Genomic DNA, 26290 nt, shown 5'->3' on the forward strand with positions numbered 1-26290 from the left:
CTCAAAATACCGGAGAGCCTCCATCCGCACCAACTCTTCTCTTCCACACTTTGTCTTCACTTCGGAGAGCATCATCGATCCAATCGAGATCTCATTCAACTGAACAAAGCCGTGAACCACTCGAAACCACGAAACGAGAACCACATCCGATCCACAAGCGGGATCCACAACCAATCCACCGAAACTGAAACACCTAAAACCGGCGATGCAAGACTGAGAGAGCCTTCACCCTCCGGAGACAAAACCGACGACGGCGGAGCTGAAGTAGCCTCCACCTCCCGGAGACAAGGACCGACGGCGACGGAGCTGTAGGATCCTCCACCTCCCGGAAACGGAACGTCAACTGTCACAACGAATAGCTTCACCACGCCAAACCTTCACACGATCGCGCCTTTACTCCAGAAGCAGATCCGCCACGGATGGGGCCGAAACCAGAGCTCAGGCAAGGCGGAGGTCAGAGGAGACGAAGAGAAGCGAAGGACCAACATCTTTATGGTAGCTCGAGGGGCTCCGGCGACGGCACGCACGCTCACGCGCCGGTCGCTCGCCGGACCCGATCTTAGATCTAATCTTTATTTTGTATCTCGTCCAGATAAATAACAACTTTTTAGCTGTTGATTAAAAAAAAACAATTTTTTTAGCTTTTAATCTATTAATTTAGAGTCCTATTTTTATATACTATTAACAAGTCACATAGTAGAATCACTTAAAAAATTAGTTAATATGACATATTTGATTATTTACAATAATAATAAACCAACTATAAATTTGATTTTTTTTATTATAACAAAATCTGGTGAGAAAGAATCTGACAAAATCTTACTGAAAAATTTAAATATTTATATAAAACAACATATTAATTAATTTGTAATTAGTAATATAATATTGTTATAAATCAATGTTAACTAAACTTTTATTATAAACCAAAAAAATAAAAATTATATACTATTCTTTATAAATTCTATAATTATATTCTGTGTTATATAAAAATAGAAGTGCTATATGAATTAAATATGAAAAAATCTATTAAATAGGTAAATTAACAAAAAGAATTTAAAAAATCATCTAAATAAATTATCACTCATCATTAAAGTGGGTTAAAATTTGTAAACTATATAAATTTTTTTACAAAAATAAATTTATTAAAATATGTTAAACATTTATATCGACAACTATATATTAACTTATTTTTATATTGAAACTCTCAACAATATATTGTTTAAATTTTTTATATAAAAATATAATAGTATATAATAACCGTTAGTTCATATACTATTTAATAATATGTTATTAGATAACTATTAAATTTTAGTAATTCATACATATTTTTCATTTTAATTATAAAGAAATATGTTGAGAAAAAAATAGAAAATATTACCAAAATTCAAATATTTCACCATTTGTCATCTTCATCCAAATGATTCATTTTTATGATCTATTTAGATGATCCATTCAGATTTTTGTGATTGTTTGTTTGTCCATCAACATAGCTCATCTAGATGAATCATCTAAATGGATCTTATGTTTGTTTCTTTATTTTCATTTCCAATCAAATGAGTTTAGTAAACAAATTACCAAAATACCCTTATGTTGATTTAATCATATGTTTGATATTAATTTTAACTATATTACATTTAATTATTTAGTTTAATATATTTACATTAGAATTATTTCTAAATTAACGATTTTTCTTTTTGCGGTTTGGACGGAAAAAAAAAAACAATTTTCAGTTTTAGCGAGAAAACACATTTTTCGGTTTTGGCGCAAAAACAAGATTTTTCGGTTCGGGCGGGAAAATAAGATTTTTCGGTTCTGGCGGAAAAACAAGATTTTTTGGTTTTGGCGGGAAAATACAAATTTTCAATTTTGGCGAGAAAGTATGTTTTTGCAGTTTTTGCGGGAAACACGTTTTTGGCGGAAAAATGCGTTTTTTGCGGTTTTGGAGGAAAACATTTTTTTGCGATTTTCGTGGGAAAATGAAATTTTTAAGTTTTGACGAGAAAACACGATATTTCGTTATTGGCGGGAAAACACGTTTTTGTGATTTTGGCGGGAAAAAGCGTTTTTGCGGTTTTGGCGGGAAAACGCGTTTTTGCGGTTTTGGCGGGGAAACACGTTTTTGGCGGAAAAATGCATTTTTTGCATTTTTTGCGTTTTTGTGTGTTTTTGCGGTTTTCGCGGGAAAACGAGATTTTTCAGTTTTGCGGGATAACAAGATTTTTCAGTTTTGCGGGATAACAAGATTTTTCGGTTTTGGTGGGAAAACGCGTTTTTCGGTTTTGGCCGGAAAACGAGATTTTCAGTTTTAGCGGGAAAACACGTTTTTTTTTGTTTTGGCGAGAAAACAAGTTTTTACAATTTTGGCGGGAAACGTGTTTTTGTGTTTTGGCGGAAAAATGTGTTTTGGGGTGTTGGCGTGAAAACATGTTTTTTGTGATTTTGGCATGAAAACACGTTTTCGGTTTTTGCGGGAAAACACATTTTTGCAATTTTGACGGAAAAATACGTTTTTGCAATTTTGGCGGGAAATACGTTTTTAGGGTTTTGGCGTAAAAAAATAGTTTTTAGGTTTTTGCGGAAAAACGTGTTTTTGTAGTTTTGTGAGTTTTCGTATGTGACAAAAATGATATTATGTTAGGTTTGTAATTTGCGAACTATATTAGGAGCATAATAGACATTATACCATTTTGAATGAATCATCTCCATTCAAATAATCCAAATTGGTTCAGCTGAATGAATTTTAAAATTAAGCCTAAATTTCCAAAAGTCATCCGGATGATTCATCTGAATGAGTTGCACTTTTAGTGTCTAATTTCATCCAGATGACTCATCCAGATGGAAAAACAAACGGGCCCTTTTATTTTAAAAAAAATCTGTTTTCGTAAAATATTAATCTTAAAAACGTTCTTTCGATTAGAAAAAACGTTTTTTATTTGGATACAAACCGGTGATTAGTCAATAGCTTATATGAAAAAAATCTCATAAATTATATTTCTAAGGAAAAAAATCTTTTAAAAATACATTTTCTCAGAAAACATTTCCATAAAAAGTTATTTTTTCCTAAAAAAACAGATATAATAGCTTATCTGAAAATAAATTCTAAATAAAGATCCACGTAAGCGGGTCGGGTCTTGAATCAGGACGCGTGATTATTATCTATGTAACATTTCATTCTATCTCACTGCATCGATTTTCGTTCCTATCACGAAGCCAAAGAAGCTTTCCATATCGCCATGACTGTGCTCTCATCTGCAGATCGTGGTTCGTCTTCCTTCCTTTCTTCTCATCGTTATTTGCATGTCTCGTCCTCTGTGATCTTCTTTCAATCCTCCAGAAATTCACAATATTTTCTTCGTTCTGTGCAATTCGTTCGTCGATCACCGATCGAACAAGTAACATCGTTGGCTCCGTCAAATTAGATCGTGTTTAGAGATTGGCGAAGTTTGCGATTTCAAATTCGCAGACTGTTTTCATTTGTTATATAGGAGATAAAAACGAGTAATTGAATTAGTTTTGGATTTGAGAGTTGAGAATGTTACCGTGTTGCAGATAATGCTGAGAAGAAGGTGAAGAGTTCGTATTTTGATTTGCCTCCTATGGAGATATCTGCAGCGTTTCCTCAAGCAACACCAGCCTCTAAGTTTCCACCGTGCAGTAAGGATCTCTTCTCTTCAAGATATTATTATACATTTTTAGTTTGTTGTTCTTTTGTGGCCTCAAACTGTTTTTTTTTGTTTTTTCTGTACTTGATACAGCTTCAGACTATTATAATTTCAATGATCTATTGACTCCGGAGGAACAGGCTGTTCGGAAGAGGGTGAGAGAGTTCATGGAGAAAGAAGTGGCTCCCATAATGACTGAGGTGAATGTTTTGATAGACATCTTCATGTTCAGGATGCTTTTTCTCTTTGTTTATTTGATAGTTATCATTGTGTCACATAATTGTTCTTGTTTTGATTTTTACTCATCAGTACTGGGAGAAGGCGGAGTTTCCTTTCCATATCATTCCAAAGTTTGGAGCTTTGGGTGTTGCTGGTGGCTCCATCAAGGTAATTTCTAGTGCTTTGTTTCTTGGATTTTCTTTGATTATGTGTATGGACAGAGTTTCAGTTTTTTTTTTTTTTTTTAAATTTGGTCTGACTTCTCAGGGTTATGGCTGTCCTGGCCTCTCCATCACAGCCAATGCTATTGCTACAGCCGAAATATCTAGAGTTGATGCAAGTTGTGGGACTTTTAATTTGGTGCATACCTCTTTGGGCATGCTTACTATTGGTAAGACGTCCTAATGTTTCTTTCGTAGCTTGTTTAGTTTTCAGTTTTTTTTTTTTTGATAAACAGCAAGCATACTATGATTTGTATAAGCATATTTTCTTCTGTTTTTTTTTTCTGTCAAGAATAGCTCTTTGTGGATCAGAAGCACAGAAGCAGAAATATTTGCCTGATTTGGCTCAGATGAAAACTGTGACTTGTTGGGTGAGTACGTCGAGACGATTTGCATCCCTTTGTGTTATGTAAACCTGATGCTGATACCATTACATATATTGCACTTGTATAAAGGCTTTGACAGAACCTGACAATGGAAGCGATGCAAGTGCTCTAACAACAACTGCCACAAAGGTTTAACCTTCTTGTGCCCTTGTACTCAGTTGCTTGTACGAGAATGTTTCATTGTTTTGACTTGTTTCAAATTTTCTACTTCATTAGGTGGAAGGAGGTTGGGTGCTTGAGGGACAAAAGCGTTGGATTGGAAACAGCACTTTTGCAGATCTTTTGGTCATCCTTGCTAGGAATACGACAACGAACCAAGTGAACGGGTATGTTAGGTTCTAGGGGTTCTTAGATCTTAGGTACAGAGGTCGTTTGAAGTTAATAAAGTGGCTCTTGATTTCAACATGAAAATCTAGTTTCTAATATGCTGAACTAGGTTGCTCTATGATTGGATGTACTGAAGAATAACTTTTGTACGGACCTTAATCAATAGCATACCTGGCTCCATATTCATTCGGATAGACTTTATTTTCTGAATTATAAAATGATCAGCTACCGTTTTACAGATTTTTAGTCCAGAAAGATGCGCCTGGCCTAACGGTTACTAAGATCCCGAATAAAATAGGTTTACGTATTGTTCAGAATGGAGACATTCTACTAAAGAATGTCTTTGTTCCGGATGAGGAGCGGTTACCTGGGGTAAATTCATTTCAGGACACAAGCAAGGTACTGTTTTGCCTCCACATAATTCAGAATGCTCTTCAGTATTAATTATACCACAACACAAGCGAATTACATCTTTCTCTTTTCTTTGTGCTATTTAACTGATTTTATGTACTATATTTGAATAGGTCCTGGCTGTCTCACGTGTAATGGTGGCCTGGCAACCAATTGGTATATCAATGGGAGTCTACGATATGTGTCACAGGTAATATGAGGATTCATTTCGTTAGTTATAAAGGAATTCTCATTGAATGTGTTTTGTTTCCAAGGTATCTAATGGAGAGGAAACAGTTTGGAGCACCGTTGGCTGCTTTCCAGTTAAACCAACAGAAGCTTGTGAAGATGCTGGGCAATGTTCAAGCAATGTTTATGATGGGTTGGCGCCTCTGCAAGCTATATGAGTCGGGTCAGATGACTCCAGGTCAAGCCAGTTTAGGAAAGGTATCCTACAAACCATTCAAGTACATCGTCGCTGATTATGTAATACAGTCACTGAGAGCTATTCTTTTAGCTCGAGTGCGTTGAGGAATCAAACATAGCTATTATTTGTATAACCAATGATGTGGTTCAACTAGGCATGGATCTCATCCAAGGCAAGGGAAACTGCTTCTTTAGGTCGGGAGTTACTTGGTGGGAATGGAGTTGTAGGGGATTTTCTGGTGGCAAAGGTGAGCGAGCTAATCTTCATATCTGACTTGGTTGGCTAATAACGATAAATTGATATAAACGTGAAAATTTATTTGCAGGCTTTCGGTGACCTTGAACCCATTTTTACATACGAAGGGACGTACGACATAAACACCTTAGTGACGGGGAGGGAAGTTACCGGGATTGCGAGTTTCAAACCCCCAGCTTCACGGGGCCGTAGCCGTCTTTAAGGTTGTGCAGTGTTTGTTGTTGTTGGCTGTTAGTTACTTTGGTAAAATGTAATGTGTGAGCTTTACATTTACCTGGAGACACTAAATGCGCCAAATAATATTGGCATAAAGGGACATATGCAACCATTGTATTGCAATAAAGGATCCGTGCTGTGTACGGCATTTTAGTTTGGTGGGAATAATCCTTCCGTGAACATTTAATGAGTTGAGTTCAAGGATGAAATAATAAATTACTTTTAGTTATTTGTGTTTTTGGTTGCCAACGTTGAACAAGTGCTTGGCAGTACTTTTCTGTTATGTGAAAATTTTATTTATTATTCACACACATTACAAACCCAAACATAGGTTGTTTACAAGTCTGAAACATCAGGACTAAAGAGCAGAAAGAGATAAACCAAGTCGACACTTTAGATAAGATTTGAACCCAAAGCCACAAGCCGGCTGTTGCTAAAAAACACCACGACCATAAGCAAACCTCCAAATCAATCATATACATTTGACTCGCCAAAGACGAATGCAATTCAAAGAACTTGCATGGTTAAACAAAGGGTTGAGGTCTATGTCAGTCATGAGAAGCTTCCGGTTTATTGAAGCTACAAGGACTTAAAACAACTCAACCATCACGAAAACCGCTATAACCCGCATTTAAGCTTCGGAATCCGCTTGCAAGCACTGAAATCTCAAGGACCATACAATAGTGACTTCTCAAAACTCAAAGCCAAACGAACAGAGCTTAAAAAAAAACCCAAGCAACTAGAAAGTACTAAAGACTAAAAACCCTAGATGGTAATCTAAGTGAAAATGAGAGAACCAAAACGTCCCCTCCAACTAAAACTCGCCATCAGACCTTGATCGTGCTCTCCACGCACCTCCTACGCGCCACCACACCATGGCAAAGCCAAGAGAAGCTTTCCATACAAGAACCTTATTAATACAGCCAGTAACCATGGATCTGTCAAGATTGGAGTCAGCAGAATCCAATTTGGTCATCTTCGCTAGGAGGCAAATAAACCGAACCTGGAAACTCAAACCGAACCCAATCCGATAAAAATTAATCCGAATCGATCCGAACCCGATATAAATACCAAATGATTATTGTTTTATGGTATTTCGGGTTATGGGTATTATCCGAACCGAATCCGAACCTAATTGGATATCCGATAGAATCTAAAATATTCAAAATCCCAAAATGATCTTGTAGTAAACATGATCTCAGTTCTTAATATATATCCAAAATACACTAAGATATATTGAACATCCAAAATAATTATCTATTACATGAATGTTGGTGGCTCTATTATATGAAGATTGATGGTTGAAGCTTGAAGTTTTTAGATTTCGAGTTTGTTTTCATTGAATAATGTTTCTTATTTCATGAGAACTTGGTTTTCGTTTTATGTTTTTATTTTTTTGGTTTTTTTTTATCAATAACTATGTTTACCTTTCATTTGATTTTGAATGATCACATGTGATGTTCCTTTCTTATTTTTGAATCGATTTTACTTATAGTTTGGTTACAAAATAGGAAAAAATCAGGTACTTTAAAACTGAAGAACCGATTTTACTTATGTTTTGGTTACAAAAAGGTACAAATTAAGTACTTTTAAACCGAAAAACCGATTGGGACCCGACTCCGAAAGTACATTAGATTGTACTGATTTTTTGAAAATTTACTAACTCCGACCCGAACTTGATAGGATCCGAACCGATCCCAAACCGAACTTTCATATAATACGAATGAGACTGATCGAAAAATCGTAACCTGATTAGACAAAACCGAAACTCAATTGCGACCCCAAATGCCCATGCCTAATATCCGCTTTAAATTTGAGATTTGAAACTCTATATCAGATTTGTGTGATAAGTTTAGTCATGTTTTTCACTGTTTCTGTATTTCGTATATATTCGTGATTTGTTTTTTGAAATTTAGTCACAAACCCATAGTGACTATTTCATAGCTATATGATTAATTTATACTAGAGAAGTATATAATAAATTTATTAGATTTTTCTATATAAAACGAGTTTTCATCAAAAACCATTTATCCATTTTTGAAATAGAAGTCCACATGTTGTTTGAATCAATTTTCTTTTAAATATAGCAATGGAAAGAAAAAAACAGAGGAGAAATTTAAATTGTCTTCATAATGATAGTGTTGAGGTGAAGAAACCAAATCCTCAAGAGAATTACAATACAATCTCTTTCCTCTAATCTTCTTGAAAACATGCAAGAGCAAAAACATAAGAAGCTAGAAGAGCTTCAAACACATTTAACTTTTAGTCATAATCCTTCTGGAATTCTATGAACATGCTACTACATTCGTTCCCCAATCCAACCAAAGCTGACATGAGCTTGAGGCTCTAGGCAGAGAAACCAATTCACTGAGTTTTTTTAGAATGCACTTCCTTCAAATTTCAATAGTGTCGTAGTTCTTCGACTTGAAAGTATGAAACCAAATTAGTGCACAAAATATATGGAACGATTTTTATTTTTCTATATCTGAAAAAACGAAAACATCAAAGCCAAACTGAGAATCAAATGTATATTGAAATATCCAAAATGCAATTTATGTATTTAAATATGTTATATTTAATTTTAAATAGCCAAATATATAGAAATTATTTTATAAACGGAATAATTATAGAGAAAAAGACTAGAATAGCACTAAACCAAGTTTTTGTTCCCAAAGTAGCACTCAAGACTTTTTTTTTTTTTTGTAATACTCAAGCCTCAAAGTCACAAAAATAGATTTCATTAAAGAGGTAAATATACACTTATATCTCTTGGGTTAATTAATCCAAACCTTAGGGTTTAGAATTAAGGGGTGGGGTTTTGGAATTAGCGTTTAAAATTTTATAAAAAATAAATACTAAAATAAAAAATAAAAATTTTAAAAACAGTTTCAAAAAGTATTTTTAAATTATAAAAAAAAAAATTTGAAAAAAAAATAAAAAAAAATTTCAAAAAAAAATTTAAAAAAATTTCGAATCTGAAAACATATAATCTGAAACTATAAAAAAAAATTTCTTTTTTTTTAATTTTATTTATTTTTATTTATTTATTTAATTTTAAACCAAGGGTATTAGGGATATTTTACCCTTTAATGAATGTCATTTTTGTAACTTTTTCCTTCTAGTGTTATTTTTGAGACATAAACTTCAAAAGGTGCTATTATTCCCATAATTATATCTTTACTGATAAAGTAGAGAAAAAAAAAGGAAGAAATCAAGGAATATTTTTAAGTATATAGAGAAATAAGATTATCAGTGTGACAAAGAAAAATAAAAGAAATAAGATTATCATGAAGAGTTTTGGTCCACGTGGTGCCACGATGCTTTTCAAAAATCTTATCCAAGCCTTCGTTCCTCTACCTCTTCTGTGTTCTCCCTTGTCCAGTGGATCCCCGTTCTTCTCTCCAGACAATGAACAAACCCAAAAACTAAACGAAGAAAAACATGGCGACTGCTACGTCCTCCTTCTCTCCTATCGCTCAGTTCCATTCTTCTTCTTCTTCTTTTTCCCTCAAACGGACACAGTTTCTCAGATATGGCAAGAAACAACAACAGCTTCACCACAAAGTCTTCACTACCCCAAATTACCAATCCACACCTTCCCGCTGCTCAGCCGTTTCAAGGGACGACTCCGCCACAACGCCCGAACTCGAAGAAGACGCGGTCGAGATTCGAAGAAGAGAGGAGGAGAAATTCGCTGTTCTGAACACTGGAATCTACGAGTGCAGATCGTGTGGGTACAAGTACGACGAGTCCGCGGGTGACCCATCGTACCCGATCCCTCCTGGGTTTCAGTTTGATAAGTTGCCTGAAGACTGGAGATGTCCAACATGTGGAGCAGCTCAGAGTTTCTTCGAGAGTAAAATGGTTGAGATCGCTGGTTTTGCTCAGAATCAACAATATGGACTTGGTGGTAATCAACTTACCTCTGGTCAGAAGACAGCTCTCATCTTCGGGAGTCTCTTCCTCTTCTTCTTGCTTTTCTTGAGTGGCTATTTCATCCAATAACTGCTCATGTTTATTATTATTATTATTATGTTAATCATGTTATTATCTTATCATACACCATTTGTCTCCTTTATAAACGGAAGCTACATTATACATTTGGATTCAGCAAGACGCTGGAGAAATAGAGAATTACAACTATTAAGAAACAATGGGGCAATAAAACAACACTGAACTATTCTTTCTTAAATTCGCGTGCCAACTGTGTTCAAACAGCACTTGATTTGCCTTCATCTAGAATCTTTAGATGCTTAATGACAGTATATTGTAGACTCTTTAGATGTTAATCATGTTATTATTAGATTGCTCTTCCTTGACATTCCAATAGTTTTTACAAGAATAGATATCCGCAATCTTTAACTGGCTTGTGCTCTCATGGATGTAAGCCACTATTTTCTTTTCTTAGTCTTTTGTGTTGTAATTCTTCCACTTGAAAACAGGATGGTACTGAGCATAGTCGAAATGAAACATTGGACTAGGGTTCCCAAATTTTTTAAAAAAAAATTACAATGTAAAAAGTCTCCAAATTTATAAAATAATTTTTTTTTGTTAAAACTTTATTAAAATGTTTATGGCTCTCAATATTTTAGGGATGCCCCTCCTTGAAAGTATGAAAATGGAACATCAAACATTCAGGAAACTGAATTTGGTCCTGTCCAGTAACCTTCAGTGGGCATGGTGTTAAAAGGGTGTTCTTTGCACTAATAGAATACATTTTTATCGTGTGCTAGACCCTAAAATTATAACTGAAGACAATGAAACAATTGAATAAAGAAACTAAAGCCATCTGCAGGTTCAGTCAAATATATACCTTTGCCGATTCTGAGAACTTTCGAGCATCCAAGTAAGTAGATCCCACTTCCCTCTGGAATCTATACATAGCTCCAAATGAACAAGATTATAGAATAACAATGTGGTTCTGAAGCTGCATAGAATTCTTTTTTACAAAAAAAACATCAGGACAACAGTACATATGTAATAAATTACAGGAAATAAAGATTCTTTTTGATTTAATAATTTCCAGTGAAGCGGATATACATTAGTTGATACGCTTGACTGATGGAAGAGATCACAGTAGCTTTTCGGGAATTTCGTAACCAACTTTAACATTTGCTGTCAAGCATATTCTCACACAAACACAAGTCCTAAAGATATCTCGAAAGTTCACGTACGTCAAAGATGGGACATTGATCAAAAACTTGTGGATTCCATGTTCACCCAAGTTTATTGTATCACATGTATCAACTATAGATAATCTTTGTAAGTTGGGAAAATAGAAGTTTTCAGTTTTGTCCAAAACAACTTCTCAAGAACATGATAAAAGCCTAAGGTGACATTGTTTGGTGTGATACTATACACTTGAAAACTGTAGATCCTTGAGTATAAAGTGGGACATCCAGAGTAACAGTGTAAGTGGGTTTCAAGACTTGAAGTTTCTCATTAGTATAAAGAGTCTTTAGCAATTTGAATAATGTATATTCCTCAAAATCTTCTTTGCAGTGAGGAATTTCAAGTTCACGGACACCAAGAGCCATTCCCATTTTGACCCATTGTTGCCATATCTTCAAAGCTGCAACAAAAGAACGTGGAACCTCAAAGCTTCTTAAACAGGAGCTCTGTTCAATACCATTGATCTTGTCCGAAATCCTTCATATTTAGAATGCTCGAGTACGAAACAATCATCAAAAATCAAGTTTTGGTAGGAAGTTATGAGACCATCTTCAAGAGCAAATCATCCGAGAGAAGATTATTGATCCTATCCATATTGAAGCCCTAATTAAACCCCTTTTACCACTCTCAGATTCAACCGACAAAGTTTCCCGTTACTCCGACGTGAACAAGAACACCAGAGATGAGCTATATAAATCTAAGTTTCTGCTTCCTAAATCACAAAGCGATTTCTCAGGAAACACAAGAAAATACTCACTGTATCAAGCGAAATCCTTAACAAACTCGGAACAGAGAAGTAGACCCAAAACCTAAACCATGAAAGTAGAAGCAAAAGACGGATGATACTTTTGCACGGAGATTGTTGAATGAACCAATGATCTGTATTTTAATAACAAACTAAATCTCGACGAAAAAAGTTTTCAGTTTTGTCCAAAACAACTTCTCAAGAACATGATAAAAGCCTAAGGTGACATTGTTTGGTGTGATACTATACACTTGAAAACTGTAGATCCTTGAGTATAAAGTGGGACATCCAGAGTAACAGTGTAAGTGGGTTTCAAGACATCCAAAGTAACAGTGTAAGTGGGTTTCAAAACTTGAAGCTTCTCATTAGTATAAAGAGTCTTTAGCAATTTAAATGATGTATATTCCTCAAAATCTTCTTCGCAGTGAGGAATTTCAAGTTCACGGACACCAAAAGCCATTCCCATTCTGACCCATTGTTGCCATATTTTCAACTGCAACAAACAAGAACGTGGAACCTCAAAGCTTCTTAAACAGGAGTTCTGTTCAATACCATTGATCTGTCCGAAATCCTTCATATTTAGAATGCTCGAGTACGAAACAATCATCAAAAATCAAGTTTTGGTAGGAAGTTATGAGACCATCTTCAAGAGCAAATCATCCGAGAGAAGATTATTGATCCTATCCATATGGAAGCCCTAATTAAACCCCTTTTACCACTCTCAGATTCAACCGACAAAGTTTCCCGTTACTTCGACATGAACAAGAACAGCAGAGATGATTTATGTAAATCTAAGTTCATGCTTCCTAAATCACAAAGTGATTTCTCAGGAAACACACCAAAATACTCACTGTATCAAGCGAAATCCTAACAAACTCGGAACATAGAAGTAGACCCAAAACCTAAACCATGAAGTAGAAGCAAAAGACGGATGATACTTTTCCACGGAGATTGTTGAATGAACCAATGATATGTATTTTAATAACAAATGGATTTATAGCCTTACAACCTTAACAAAGATCCTAAAATCATGCTGAATACAAACTTCCAACTAAAACCACAAGACTCAAAAGTCTTTATTGAACCATAAAGTAAGAACAAGACTTAATCAAAACAACTTAGCTCCAACGACTCGTTTATTCTAAGCTCGTAATTTTCTCCAACAAACCTTCCCTAAACTAAGTTTAGTGAAATCTTACCTTATCTTTTAGCTGAGCAAATTCCATGCCTGCTTCTCAAATGTGTCACAACTCAAGGCCTTTGTAAAGATATCAGCCACCTGCTCTTGTGATCTTCAATGCTAGGGACTTATCTCTCTATTATTGACCAAGTTACGTAAGATATCAGCAAGTTGTTTCTCAGATCTTGTACGTAGTAGACGTTGCTGATGGTGTAGGTTGAACCATTCACCATTAGCTAGACACTCCCTTTGCCTTTGCCTTTGACTTCCATTCTTTTATTGTTACTTAGCTTCACATAATCCTTGAACTCCATGTCAACATTTGACAATAACTCATGATCTCCACTCATGTGATTGGAGCATCCTGAGTCAAGGAACCATGCTCGTCTTCTCCCACTTCCATGTTCTTCAGTTTTAGCCATTAACACCCGGGTTGAAGTGTCCTTCACGTCTGAACCTTCATCATCCTCTCATCTATGTATTCCATCAGGAGCATTTCTTGAGCTTCAAAATCAAGAAACAGACTACTCTGATTTTGAAAATGCCCATCTTGTAGCATTTATAACATTCAACAATGCTCTTGTTGAATGTTCTGCCTCAACCACACCCTCTACCTCTTCCTGCAGATCATTTTCCTCTAGCACTCATTCCGCTCCCGTAAGTTACCTTTAGCACTTGATCATCTCCCTTTTCTGGCTTCTTGAACTTCTGCTCATGGACTGCAAGGGAGCTCTGTAACTCATCTAGAGTGATGCTTTCAATATCTTTTGACTCCTTGAGAGCACAACACACATAAATTTCTCACATAGGGTTTTGAGGATCTTCTCCACTACCTTTGTATTGCTCAAGGTCTCTCCATTGTTTCTCATCCTTTGAAGTACGCTTAAATATTCTCGGATTATTTCATCTCTAAAACCTCAAAATCTCTTCTCAACTTCTGCAACAGTGACCTCTTCGGTCCAGCGTTTCCACCAAACTTTGCCTTCATCGATTTCCAAATGATTTTGGATGTTTTCCTGTCCAAGATCTGCTCAATGGTTGTTAGAATGAAGGTAAATAAGCTGGAGTTGATGAAGAGACCAAGCATGAAGAGCAAGAAGCAGAAGGAACTTGATAAGAGACTTGGGCATTGAGACAACAACATCAATCACAATGCACTGTGATAACCAGGCTGCCATACACATAGCATCCAACTCAGTCTTCCAGCTAGCTGATATCTTCACCAAGGGAGCAAGTACCAAAGTCTGTGAGTTCATTGGAACGAGGTGACTGAGATATTGCATGAGGTGGCTGAGATATGGATTGAAGTATGAGATGGCTGAGTTATGACATGAGGTGGCTGAGTTATGACGGTTGAGTTATGACATGAAGTGGCTGAGTTACGACTTGAGTTATGACATGAGGTGGCTGAGTTACGATATGAGGTGGCTAAGTTATTGAGAAGAAAAAATGTGTTGGAGAGTGTTGAATTTAAGATGTGAACACATATTTGAATTCAAATCTGGTGGAGCCTTTAGAGCATCCTATTATCCAGCCTTACCATCTCACTTCTCTATTATGTTTCTATAAATATCATTGTATGTATAGACAATGAAATTAAGGAAATCAATCTTTCATTTCTCTTTACTCATTGCAACAACATCCCTCTCTCCTGTTCTTCACATTATTCTTCATTTACTCTCTATTACTCTTTCTTTGATTCTTACACAAATCTCTCTACTCTCTTCATCACTACACACACCTATACTCTGTTTCTCCTTACTCTCACATCCTGATCTATGATTTCTCACATGGTATCAGAGCAACAAGATCTTGAGAACCTATAAAGATTCCGCAAAACATTTCCAGTTCAAATCTCTCTTTAAAAACTCTGTTTCTTTTCATCCTTGTATCCTCTGGTCCAAAGCTCTTCCATGAGGGAAGAGACTCATCAGAACTCAAGATAAAGGAGGTCCTCAGTCTCTGGAACTCAAGAAAGCTTCACCAAAGTCCAGTTTTGATGTTCAGTCTCTTACAAACCAGTGGGAGCATTCTATAGTCCACTAATCCAAAACTCTTCAAGATGGAGAACACTAGGGGCGTGGCTATTCATGTACTTCTCAAGGGGTCAAACTATCTTCTCCGTTCCAGACTTCTGAAGACAGCTCTTGGAGGAAAAGGCTTATGGAGCCATTGTATACAAGAAGCTCCAAAGCAAACCGGCTCCAAATCTGAAGATATAAACAAATGGCAACAAGAAGACCTCATGGTCTTGTTCATACTCCAAAGCTCTCTTGAAACTTCCATTATGGAGGCTTACTCATATTGTGAGAGTGCTAAAGAGCTTTGGGAGACTCTCTACAAGGTTTTTGGCAACTCTTCTAACCTAAGCTGAGTGTGTGAGCTCAAGAAGGCCATAAACGACCTGTATCAGAAGGAGATGGAGTTTAATGAGCACTTTGGCAAGTTCAGGTCCCTGTGGGCCGAGTTGGATATGCTGAGACCATCTACAACAGACCCAAACCTACTCAATGAAAGAAGAGAGCAAAACAAGGTGTTTGGGCTGCTTCTCACTCGTCATCCAACCTTCAGTGATTTGGTGAAGCATATACTGAGATCAGACAAGCTGCCATCTCTTGAAGAAGTGTGCTCTCAAATCTAAAAGGAGCAAGGGTCACACGATTTGTTTCAAGGAAAGGAGCCTCTTTCTCTTGCAAATCAAGCAGCGACCCCTTCTCAGCCACATAAGGCTCAGTACAAGAAGGAGGAGGGGAGACGACTCAGGTGTGAGCACTGCAAAAGGGAGGGACATACCAAGGAGAAGTGTTGGGATCTTCACCCACACCTCAAACCTTCCAAGAGGTGACTGAGATATTGCATGAGGTGGTTGAGATATGGATTGAAGTATGAGATGGCTGAGTTATGACATGAGGTGGCTGAGTTATGACGGTTGAGTTATGACATGAAGTGGCTGAGTTACGACGACTGAGTTAGGACATGAGGTGGCTGAGTTACGACATGAGGTGGCTGATTTATTGAGACGAAAAGAGTTGTTGGAGAGTGTTGACTTTAAGGTGTGAACACATATTTGAATTCAAATCTGGTGAAGCCTTTAGAGCATCCTATTATCCAGCCTTACCATCTCACTTCTCTATTATGTTTCTATAAATATCATTGTATGTATAGATAATAAATTAAGAAAATCAATCCTTCATTTCTCTTTACTCATTGTAACAACATCTCTCTCTCCTGTTCTTCACATTATTCTTCATTTACTCTCCATTACTCTTTCTTTGATTCTTACACAAATCTCTTTACTCTCTTCATCACTACACACACCTATACTCTGTTTTTCCATACTCTCACATCCTGATCTATGATTTCTCACAATGGTAACCCTATCGATGCTCTGATAGAGATAGTGTTTTAACTTGTGGTCGTTTTTTTTGGGGTTTTCCAACTGTTACCTTTGTTCATTTGACATAAGCGTTGTTTGCTGGTTCTTCATATCCGGTTTCGATCAGGTTCCATAAACCTCTAGCACGGAAGAAGTTCTCACTAACCTCACTCTAGTGATCTCAGTGCCCATAGAACTGAGAAAGCTTCATCTTCTGGTCTCCCATATTTTCTATCACTTATGATCAAATTTTCGGCCTCTTTTGTTTTCAGAAAGTAGATTTCTGATACCAATTTGAAAGAACCAACGCTCTTTATTTTAGTTTAAAAATACTCTGCTTTTATACAATTATTGACAAATGGCTTTATATAGGTTTATAACCTTAACAAAGATCCTAAAATCATGTTGAATTCAAGCTATAAACTAAGACCAAAATACTCGGTCCTTACTGAACCATAAACTAAGAACAAGAATTATTCAAAACAAATTAGCTCCAACGACTCCTTTACTCTCGGCTTGTAGTTTGCTCCAATAATTGTATTTGTTGCTTTGTGCTTTGAAGGAAAACAATGAGTTCAGAGATTTGGGAGTCTGACTGAAAAGATAATTAATTTTAAAAATTAGAAAGTTTCTTGTGCCATTCATACAAATATTTTCAAAATTAATTTATTTTTAAAATTAAAATATAACTTTATTTTTTAAATAAAAAATTATTATTTATTATTCTTTAAAAATATTTTAATTTTAGTTTTTATTTGACCAAATTTAGTAAAATAATAAACAGTTTTATTTATCTTATACTTACATTTAGTGAGCAGATATTTATGTATTTAAACCTATAATTTTGCCGAAAACATTTATCTATTATAACTAAATATTTTTATATTTCTGTTATTACTTTATTTTAGAGTTCTTTTATTAAATTAAATTAATTATGATACACTAAAAACTCTATAAATTAATAATGTTGGGACTATGATATTTATTAATTTATGGAGTTATTATAATATTTTAAATTTTTAATGTAAATAAAAATAAATAAATACAATTGTTTATGTAATAATTAGCTTAAAGCCATATTATATTTATTAGTAGATCATGTCATATTTTCCTATTGAAAATAAAAGGATAAATTGCCTAAAATGCTCTAAGTTTGGTACCACTTCAAAAATACATTCAATGAAAAATATCTTAACATTTTGGGTTTAAGGTTTAGGATTATTGTTTAGGGGGTGAATTTGAGTCTGTAAACTTACACACATGTTTTATAAATTATTTTAAAATTTTGTAAATTACTTAGGAGAATTAATTTAATTTTTTTTGTTACACATTAAAGGTACCTTTTGAAAATGGTTATATTTTAAAAATTAAATTTTAAAAATGATATCAAACTTATCATAAAATTGAAATTCTCCTAAATAAAAGTACTCATGATAACACATAACTTTTTTTAAATCCCTTGGTAAGCAATGTCCAAGGGAAAGAATTTGGACTAAACAATTGGTTGAACTTTATATATTTAAATATCTATACTATTAAAACAGAAGTTATGACTTAATTCTTGTGTGATTTTTTGTTTTAATTTGGACCACCCTTAGAAAGTTGTTTAAATTATTTTTTTGTATAAATATTTCAGCTATTGGAATATTCTATAACAAACAAATCAAATATATATTCCTATATTTTCTCTCAAATTGTATCTGAATAAAAATCTTTTCATATCCTTTTTACAATATAAAATATATTTAATTTTTCATTAAAATAACGATTTTAAATATTCAATCAATTTCGTATTTGTTTAAAATAAATGTGTATTTATTTTTTCACTTAATTTTTTTTTTTGTTAATTTCATGTTTATTTGAAAATTAAATATATATTTCATTTTAACTAAAATAAACTTTAAAAATATCGAATTAATTTTTGTACTTATAACTAATCTCATGTACAATATTTTACTAAATTAACGATACTAATTTAATATAATAATTTTCAATTAAACTTTTGTTCCTTAATCAATAAGATTTTTCAATTTAGAATTTTATCACATGATTTAATATATGTTATCACTTAAAATTCAAAACATATAAATTAAGTTACTGTATGTGAACTATAAATTTGTTGTGTTTTAAAATGTTATATTAAAAAAATTGTAATATGTTAAATATTATAGTTAGCCATGTAAAATAAATAATTATGTGTACAAAAATGAATATAATCACCCGCACGGTTGTGCGGGTCGAGATCTAGTTATGTATTAAAACAGAAATCATGACTTAGTTTATGTGTGATTTTTTTTTTGGACCATCCTGTAGAAAGTTTATCAAATTTTATATAAATTAATCATCATATCTTTATCTTTTATTTAAAATACAAATAAATATTGTTTAAGAAAATTCTAGAAAATCTTTTCAGAATTAGGATAAATTTTATTTATGAAAGTTAATTAACTTAAATTTAAGTTATCATAAAATATAATTAGAATTTCAAATTAAATTTATTTCTGATCGATGAACGAACACTAAAATCATATAAATATTTTAATGATAATAACAATTCATATTTATTAATTTTCAAAATACATTTTATGAAGATCTTTAAAAATATTTGTTAGAAAGAAATATTATTTCTGTTTCAAATAAAAATATTTACTACAAAATTAGTTTGTAAGTACAATATATTATAGTTTCTCTTTTATAAATATTTTTTGTTATTTTCTTAACAGTATCTCAAAATATTTCTTCTCTATTATGTAAGTCCAATTTAATTTAACTTCCATATATAAATTTAAAAGTTAGAAATAAAACCAGAAATTATGTTGGTAAGTTTCATATATTCACTAAAGCTAATAATATAAAATACTTGTAACTATTTTAATAATGATATATTTTAATTTTAAATAGAATTATTATTATGCATTGATATATATTCAGTTATCGTTTATAAAATGAAAAATAAAAATTCTATTTTATTTTTTTTATATTTTATAATAATAATAAATTATGTTAAAATAAACTGTTATATTGAACTAAATATGCTAAATTATATTAAATAGATAAATTTATAAATTTATTTTCATAAATATAAATATTTATGATAAAATTATAATATGACGACATAACGGCTTAATATTGGCAAACTATATAATACATGTATAAAAAAATTACATATCTTAAAATTTTGTATATACAATAATATATTTTCTATAATGAATAAACGTAAAATATATTGCTAAAAGAAAATCCAGTTTTGAAGGACGATGGGTCAAAATTTAGTATAAACTAATCACAAAATAATTTTCACATATGTTTTTCATGCATATATTTTTTTCAGTAACTAAATGCAAATACAATAAGATAAATATATAATAAGAAGTGATAAATGCATGTGATGATTTTAAACAATTGATTAATTATAACTTATAAACTATGAAATTATTGTATTTGAAATAGTTATATATATATTTAAATATATAATTAACGTTCACAATATATACCACCAATGATCTAAAATAAATATCTATGTATATAAATTGAAAAAAATATTTGCGCGGTTGCACGGGTCAAGATCTAGTTTTAGTTACGACAATAAATTACATCAATTTAATAAAATAATACTTATATATGAGATAATCAATTTAAAACTGTTAGCGGTGATAATGCTCTATAGAAATATGATTTCAAAAATAAAATTTTAATATACTATTTTATGTGCTTTAGAAAAATGAAAAAAATAGAAAAAAGGTTTGAACAGTGAACTTTAATTATATTGTACAAAATTATAAAAGTAAGATTATTCTTAGAGATTCACTAATTAAGATATCTCAAGTTATTTAACGAATGATGACTAAAAGAAAGCATTTTCCGGTTCAGAACTTCATCCGGTTTACTCTACTACAAATATCAAAAACGACTACGCGTGGTTGCACAAAATTAAGAACCGGGACGTGATGTCGTTCTCGCCAACAACTTCAAGCCGTCTTAGGGCCTGGTTCAAACGTAATTGGTTGTAGTCGCAGTTGCGCGTGGTTGCGGTTTCTAGCAGTTTTAAAATATTTGTACGATTGATTTACGGTTAGAAATTGGTGTTTTTGTATAATACTTATGACTGATTAATTATCAAATACAGCAGCGGTTAAATAATAAATTAATAATATTTACATTTTATATAATTCCAAAATAGCAAAAATCATAATAAATATAAAAAAAATATATTTAGAAAGTTATAGTTTTAAATATTTAAAAATATAGAAATTTTTTTTTAATTTTTTTATAATATTAATTAAAATATAATAGATATATTTTAGTATTTTATAATTGTAATTTAAACTTTTTATTGAATATTTTTATTTTTGTATTTTTATTGTTTTAAAAAAAAATTATCTTCCCGCAACCATAAACGATAGCTGAAACCAGCTTTTGAATTTATGAGATTTAGAACAGTTTGAAACGATTAGAAACTGTTTGAGTAATTGTTGCACAACGTCAATAGCCGATACCAACCGCAAAATATGCGTTTGCGCTGGTATCCCTTGGCTTACGAGAAAAGAAAGTACAATACGTGGAAGGATCGAAAAGAAGTGTTTCTCCACCCGGTTCCTTTTCTTTATGCTTACGTAATTGCATACGTCACAAACCAGTGACGTCGTTACTGGAGTCTTTCCACTATTTAAACCCCACAAGTGACACTCCTTTCTTCTCCACTAAACTCCATATTTCTCTTCTTCTACTTTTCCATCTGCCTCGCACACATGGCTCCATCTACGAAGACGGTCAGTGGGGTTTCACGATCACCATATCATATACTTTTTCCCGCTTCTCGTACATAACGAGTTTTTTTGGGCGTCTCTTTAGGTTTTGATTCCTATTGCGCATGGTACGGAGCCTCTAGAAGCGGTGGCGATGATCACCACGTTAAGGCGAGGTGGCGCTGACGTGACGGTGGCTTCCGTCGAGACTCAGGTTGGCGTTGATGCTTGTCATGGTATCAAGATGGTCGCTGATACTCTCCTCTCTGATATTACCGATTCTATTTTTGACCTTATTGTGCTCCCCGTAAGTCTCTCTATAGATTATTGCCTCTCATGTTTGCTTGATAATTATTTTGCTAAATATAAAATATATATGATTGGTAAAAAGGGAGGGCTTCCCGGCGGAGAGACTCTTAAAAACTGTAAACCATTAGAGAATATGGTAAAGAAACAAGACACAGATGGACGGCTTAACGCAGCTATCTGTTGTGCTCCTGCGTTGGCTCTTGGTACTTGGGGTCTACTACAAGGCAAGAAAGTAAGTATCCAAGAATCTTATTTTCATGAGTTCTTGTCTTATATATGTCTTGATTTACATATGGTGTTTTCTTGTAGGCAACGGGTTACCCGGTTTTTATGGAGAAACTTGCGTCTACTTGTGCCACTGCTGTTGAGTCAAGAGTGCAGATAGATGGAAGAATAGTGACCAGTCGTGGACCGGGAACCACCATAGAATTCTCCATCACCCTTGTAGAGCAGTTGTGTGGGAAAGAGAAAGCTGATGAAGTCTCTAGTATCTTGGTAATGATTTGTCTCAACAAAGATCTTAGTGAGCAGTATAGTAATTATGCTATGGTGTTTAAACTTTTTTTTTTAAGTAAATACATGGTGTTTAAACTTGTTTATGTCATATATTCTCTTAGACTTACCTGCTCTCCTTTTGAAATCAGCTGGTTCGTCCTAACCCTGGTGAGGAGTACACTTTTACTGAGCTTAACAAAACAGAGTGGTTATTTGAAGATACGCCACAGGTATGTATATGTTCAGTTGCCTCTCCCCTTGGTACTTTATTTTTCCCAGACAAGACTCAGTTTTAGATAATGTTTTCCCATTTCAGATTCTTGTGCCCATTGCAGAGGACTCAGAGGAGACTGAAGCTATAGCGCTTGTAGATATCCTGAGGCGGGCAAAAGCAAATGTCGTGATTGCTGCCATTGGTAATAGTTTGGAAGTTGTAGGATCATGCGAAGCTAAGCTAGTAGCAGATGTACTTCTTGATGAGGTTGCAGAGAAGTCATTTGATCTGATTGTGTTGCCTGTGAGTAGTGCTTAACTATCAAAACATGACAACTTATTAATAAGTCTGAAAGAACATTTTGCAATTATATATTACAATGACAAATAATCAAAACTACAGGGCGGTAATGGTGCTCAAAGATTCGCAAGCTGTGAGAAACTGGTGAATATGTTAAACAAACAGGCAGAAGCAAACAAACCATATGGAGGAATCTGTAAATCGCCTGTTTACGTCTTTGAGCATAATGGTTTACTCAAGGTGCATTAATCAATCAATCAGTACTTGAATTATAGGTTCTTGTTTATTTAGATCTTGAGTCACTATAGATATAAGAGGGACTTTTTTGTATAGGATAAGAAGGCAACTACTCACCCAAGGGTGAGCAACGAGCTTTCAGACCAGAGTCACATCGATCACAGAGTCGTGGTGGACGGAAATGTTATAACGAGCCGAGCTCCAGGGACTGCAATGGAGTTCTCACTTGCGATTGTGGAGAAGTTTTACGGGCGAGAGAAAGCACTTCAGCTTGCAAAGGCAACGCTTGTTTGATAAGGCTCAACCTTTAAGAAGATATGTATCTCTCTGGTGAGCTGAGTTACTTTGTAATATGAGCTACTGGATGTGAGTGTAATTTATGTCTTATTACCCATAAAGAAACAAGAATCCTTTGCTGGGTTGTGGTAGATGGTCGATATGTGCTTTAAAACATCTGAAAGCTTAAGAGAGTTCCGCTGGTGGAAGGGACTTTTTCTGCAAAACATCAGTGTTAATATTTGGTTAACTTTTTTCAAGTAATTTTTATAGATGATAATCTGTACGCATAAGTGGAGTGTGTTTTTATACTAATATTTATTTTTAAAATGGTTTTAATATTTTGTAACACTACAATATTTATCGATTGAAACATAAAGAATAGAAATGTTGGTCTCTCAAATATATCATCATTATTGGAGAGTTAACATATTGCAATTCATTTTAATTATTTTTAAGACTTCATTTGCACAAAAATAAATTAAGTTTTTTGGCTTACACAAATCACCAAAAATTAGATAGGCAACATCGATTGTATAATGACGAAAGGGGATTCGGTTTTTTGCTCTCGGTTTATATACTATTAACTCTGCATAAGTGATTTCATTTTCCATCTCTATAAATTAAGTTTTTCGGCTTACACAAATCACCAAAAATTAAATAGGCAACATCGATTGTATAATGACGAAAGGGGATTAGGTTTTTTGCTCTCGGTTTATATACTATTAACTCTGCATAAGTGATTTCATTTTCTACCTCTATAAAATTGTGTCTTTGTTCTCGCTTCTGTTTCACTGATATGAGTTTTTTTTTTAATTTCTTCTATAACTTTTATGAATTACATAAGTATCAATTTAAAAAGATAGACATGTGTAAAAATTAGTTTCACTCCAAATACATATCTAAGAAATCAATTTTTTTTTTAAGAAAATCACTGGCAAACTCTATTCACAGGTTAGTATTCAAATATAATATATACAAACGATCAAATTTCTCATTATTCAAATAAACTCAAAAGGAGATGATTGAAATCTTGTCATGATATTTCATTAAAAGACTTTTAGGAATAAAAATCAAGACTAAAATTATTTAATCTGAATGAAATAATATGTATATTAAATCACTTCGAATTAAAGAAGTGTATTTTAAGATTGTCAGGATCAAATAACATATTTGAAACTACTTATTAAAATAATAATTTATATAAAAAAATTATTTATATTAGAGTAAGCACATAAATAAAAATCAATACCTTTTGTTTATTTATAATCATGTTTTTGGTAAATAAATCAAAATAATCATTTTATTTACTTTATATGGTATATAATTAAATTTAGTGATATTGACGTAGATATATATAGTATATTTTAATATAAATATTTATTGTTGACATTTTTTGCTCATATTATTTTATTAAAATTTGTATATTTGCTGTAACAAAAATTTAAACCGTTAATTACAAAATCTTTAACGTAAGATTTTTCAATACAAATTTCAAAATTAAAATATTAAGATCTCAATAATTTTTCACTGCAAATTTTGATATTAGCATATTTTTATATTTTTATATAGTATATAATTTAATTTAAATGATATTTATATATATATATATACAGTGGCGGAGCTAGCCAAAGTATTTACCGGGGTCATTGTTAGAATCAACATATATATTACATGGGTCAATAAGCCTATTTTACAATATTTTCTCAGTTTTCTCAGTAAAAGCACAAGTAAATTTTGTTTTTCTTTGATTTCACATGGGTCATATGACCCACCTCACAATGAACTGCCTCCGCCACTGTATATATATATATATATGAATATCTATTAATGAAACTTTATATTCATACGATTTATGATCATTTATATCTTGCTTGAATAAAAAAAGTTAAACCATTGATCACAAAATTTTTAATGTGGGACTTTAACATTTTTAGTAATTTATAGTCGTTTTAAAAAATTCAAAATATAACATATAAGAAAAATATAATTTTTTATTACAACATTAATGTGATTTTTTAAATTTCTTTTAATAATATAAAATTTTAAAAATGGAGAAGATACAATTTTTTTTTATCAAATATGTATTATTCATAATTATTAATTGTTATATATATGTTAATCATATTAGGTAATTCCGTAGCTTTTATTTAAAGAAATAACTGAGAATATTTTTTTGTACACTACTAATCAATTTGATAGTTAGTGTAATAAAAAGTATAATATATATTTATATGGACTAACTTATTTTTCTAAGGATTCTAAGACTTATCCTAGTGATGACACGTGGCTACGGATACATGTTATAATACTCCAGGATTAATATATAGGGGATTTTTTTTTTGTCATCAAACTTATACTGACTCATACTGACTCTGTATTTTTTTGTCATCAACTTATAGAGACTCATACTGACTCTATAAACCAAACTGGGTGATCTACATCCATGTGAACGACAAAAGACGGTTGCTTCTTAACACTACGTGCTAGTCTATATGCCTTTGCATTTTGCGTCCTTGGTACATAAATAATCTCTGATCGGGTGAAACTCTCTTTGAGGATCATGACATCTTCCAAATAATTTGCAAAAGCTGGTCATTCTTCTGGTTCTGAAACCATCTTCACCAATTGAGAATAAACCGTTGCAAACGTAACCTTAAATTGATGTAAATTCCTCATACATTCCATTGCCCAAAGTAACGCTTCCATCTCCGTATGAAGGGGAGAAAGACTAGCCCTAACATTCCTCGCCCCCAACAATCCATCAAATCCTTCTAAGGTGCTGAACCAACCTTTTCCTGAAAAGGAATCACCCTCTTTCCATGAGCCATCAGAAAAACACCCTAAGGGGTGAACCTAAGTTTTGTTAGTAAAATAATCATAATAATATAAAATAAAGAAATTGAATCCACACAGCAAAAATCACATTAAGGTTTAAAGGATTTTTAACGTTAAAACTCTTCAAGTACGTTTATTTTGGGTAAAATACCTCAAACTAAGTATTTAATGAAACAACTTCTAAACTAATTTTATTCAATGAATTAAATCTTATGTTTACAGTGCCGGTCATAATTACCAATAATACCGATAAATCTTTAGTTTAAGGGTTTTTACATGAAATAAACATAGTTGAGAGGT

At 33.0% G+C, this 26290-nt stretch overlaps 3 protein-coding genes across 3 annotated transcripts; all 3 read left to right on the forward strand.

Annotated features, from left to right (window-relative positions):
* Positions 1–3076: 3076 nt before the first annotated feature.
* On the forward strand, positions 3077–6332 carry LOC106445649 (acyl-coenzyme A oxidase 4, peroxisomal). The gene is made up of 13 exons (XM_013887240.3): positions 3077–3261; positions 3550–3654; positions 3756–3862; positions 3972–4049; positions 4149–4272; positions 4400–4473; positions 4558–4617; positions 4705–4814; positions 5055–5214; positions 5340–5416; positions 5481–5652; positions 5787–5879; positions 5958–6332. Exons 1-13 carry the CDS (start codon positions 3234–3236, stop codon positions 6087–6089), a joined length of 1320 nt encoding a protein of 439 aa, XP_013742694.1. The 5' UTR covers positions 3077–3233; the 3' UTR covers positions 6090–6332.
* Positions 6333–9370: 3038 nt separating this feature from the next.
* On the forward strand, positions 9371–10203 carry LOC106445648 (rubredoxin-like). Its single transcript, XM_013887239.3, has one exon. It carries the CDS (start codon positions 9545–9547, stop codon positions 10106–10108), a length of 564 nt encoding a protein of 187 aa, XP_013742693.2. The 5' UTR covers positions 9371–9544; the 3' UTR covers positions 10109–10203.
* Positions 10204–21195: 10992 nt separating this feature from the next.
* On the forward strand, positions 21196–23557 carry LOC106371536 (protein DJ-1 homolog A-like). Its single transcript, XM_048778043.1, has 8 exons — positions 21196–21345; positions 21428–21628; positions 21713–21862; positions 21940–22125; positions 22275–22355; positions 22442–22642; positions 22742–22879; positions 22973–23557. Exons 1-8 carry the CDS (start codon positions 21325–21327, stop codon positions 23168–23170), a joined length of 1176 nt encoding a protein of 391 aa, XP_048634000.1. The 5' UTR covers positions 21196–21324; the 3' UTR covers positions 23171–23557.
* Positions 23558–26290: the final 2733 nt, after the last annotated feature.

This window comes from Brassica napus, chromosome A4 (assembly GCF_020379485.1).
Source record: "Brassica napus cultivar Da-Ae chromosome A4, Da-Ae, whole genome shotgun sequence".
Classification (NCBI taxonomy): domain Eukaryota; kingdom Viridiplantae; phylum Streptophyta; class Magnoliopsida; order Brassicales; family Brassicaceae; genus Brassica; species Brassica napus.

Excerpts from the sequence above, each read along its gene's own strand:
- LOC106445649 (XM_013887240.3), top strand. The coding sequence starts at position 3,234 with ATGACTGTGCTCTCATCTGCAGATCGTG. Across the intron at positions 5,215-5,339 it reads CATTTCAGGACACAAGCAAG|GTCCTGGCTGTCTCACGTGT; the intron begins GTACTGTTTTGC and ends ATATTTGAATAG. Across the intron at positions 5,417-5,480 it reads GTCTACGATATGTGTCACAG|GTATCTAATGGAGAGGAAAC; the intron begins GTAATATGAGGA and ends TTTGTTTCCAAG.
- LOC106445648 (XM_013887239.3), top strand. The coding sequence starts at position 9,545 with ATGGCGACTGCTACGTCCTCCTTCTCTCCTATCGCTCAGTTCCATTCT.
- LOC106371536 (XM_048778043.1), top strand. The coding sequence starts at position 21,325 with ATGGCTCCATCTACGAAGACG. Across the intron at positions 21,863-21,939 it reads GTCTACTACAAGGCAAGAAA|GCAACGGGTTACCCGGTTTT; the intron begins GTAAGTATCCAA and ends GTTTTCTTGTAG. Across the intron at positions 22,356-22,441 it reads TATTTGAAGATACGCCACAG|ATTCTTGTGCCCATTGCAGA; the intron begins GTATGTATATGT and ends TTCCCATTTCAG.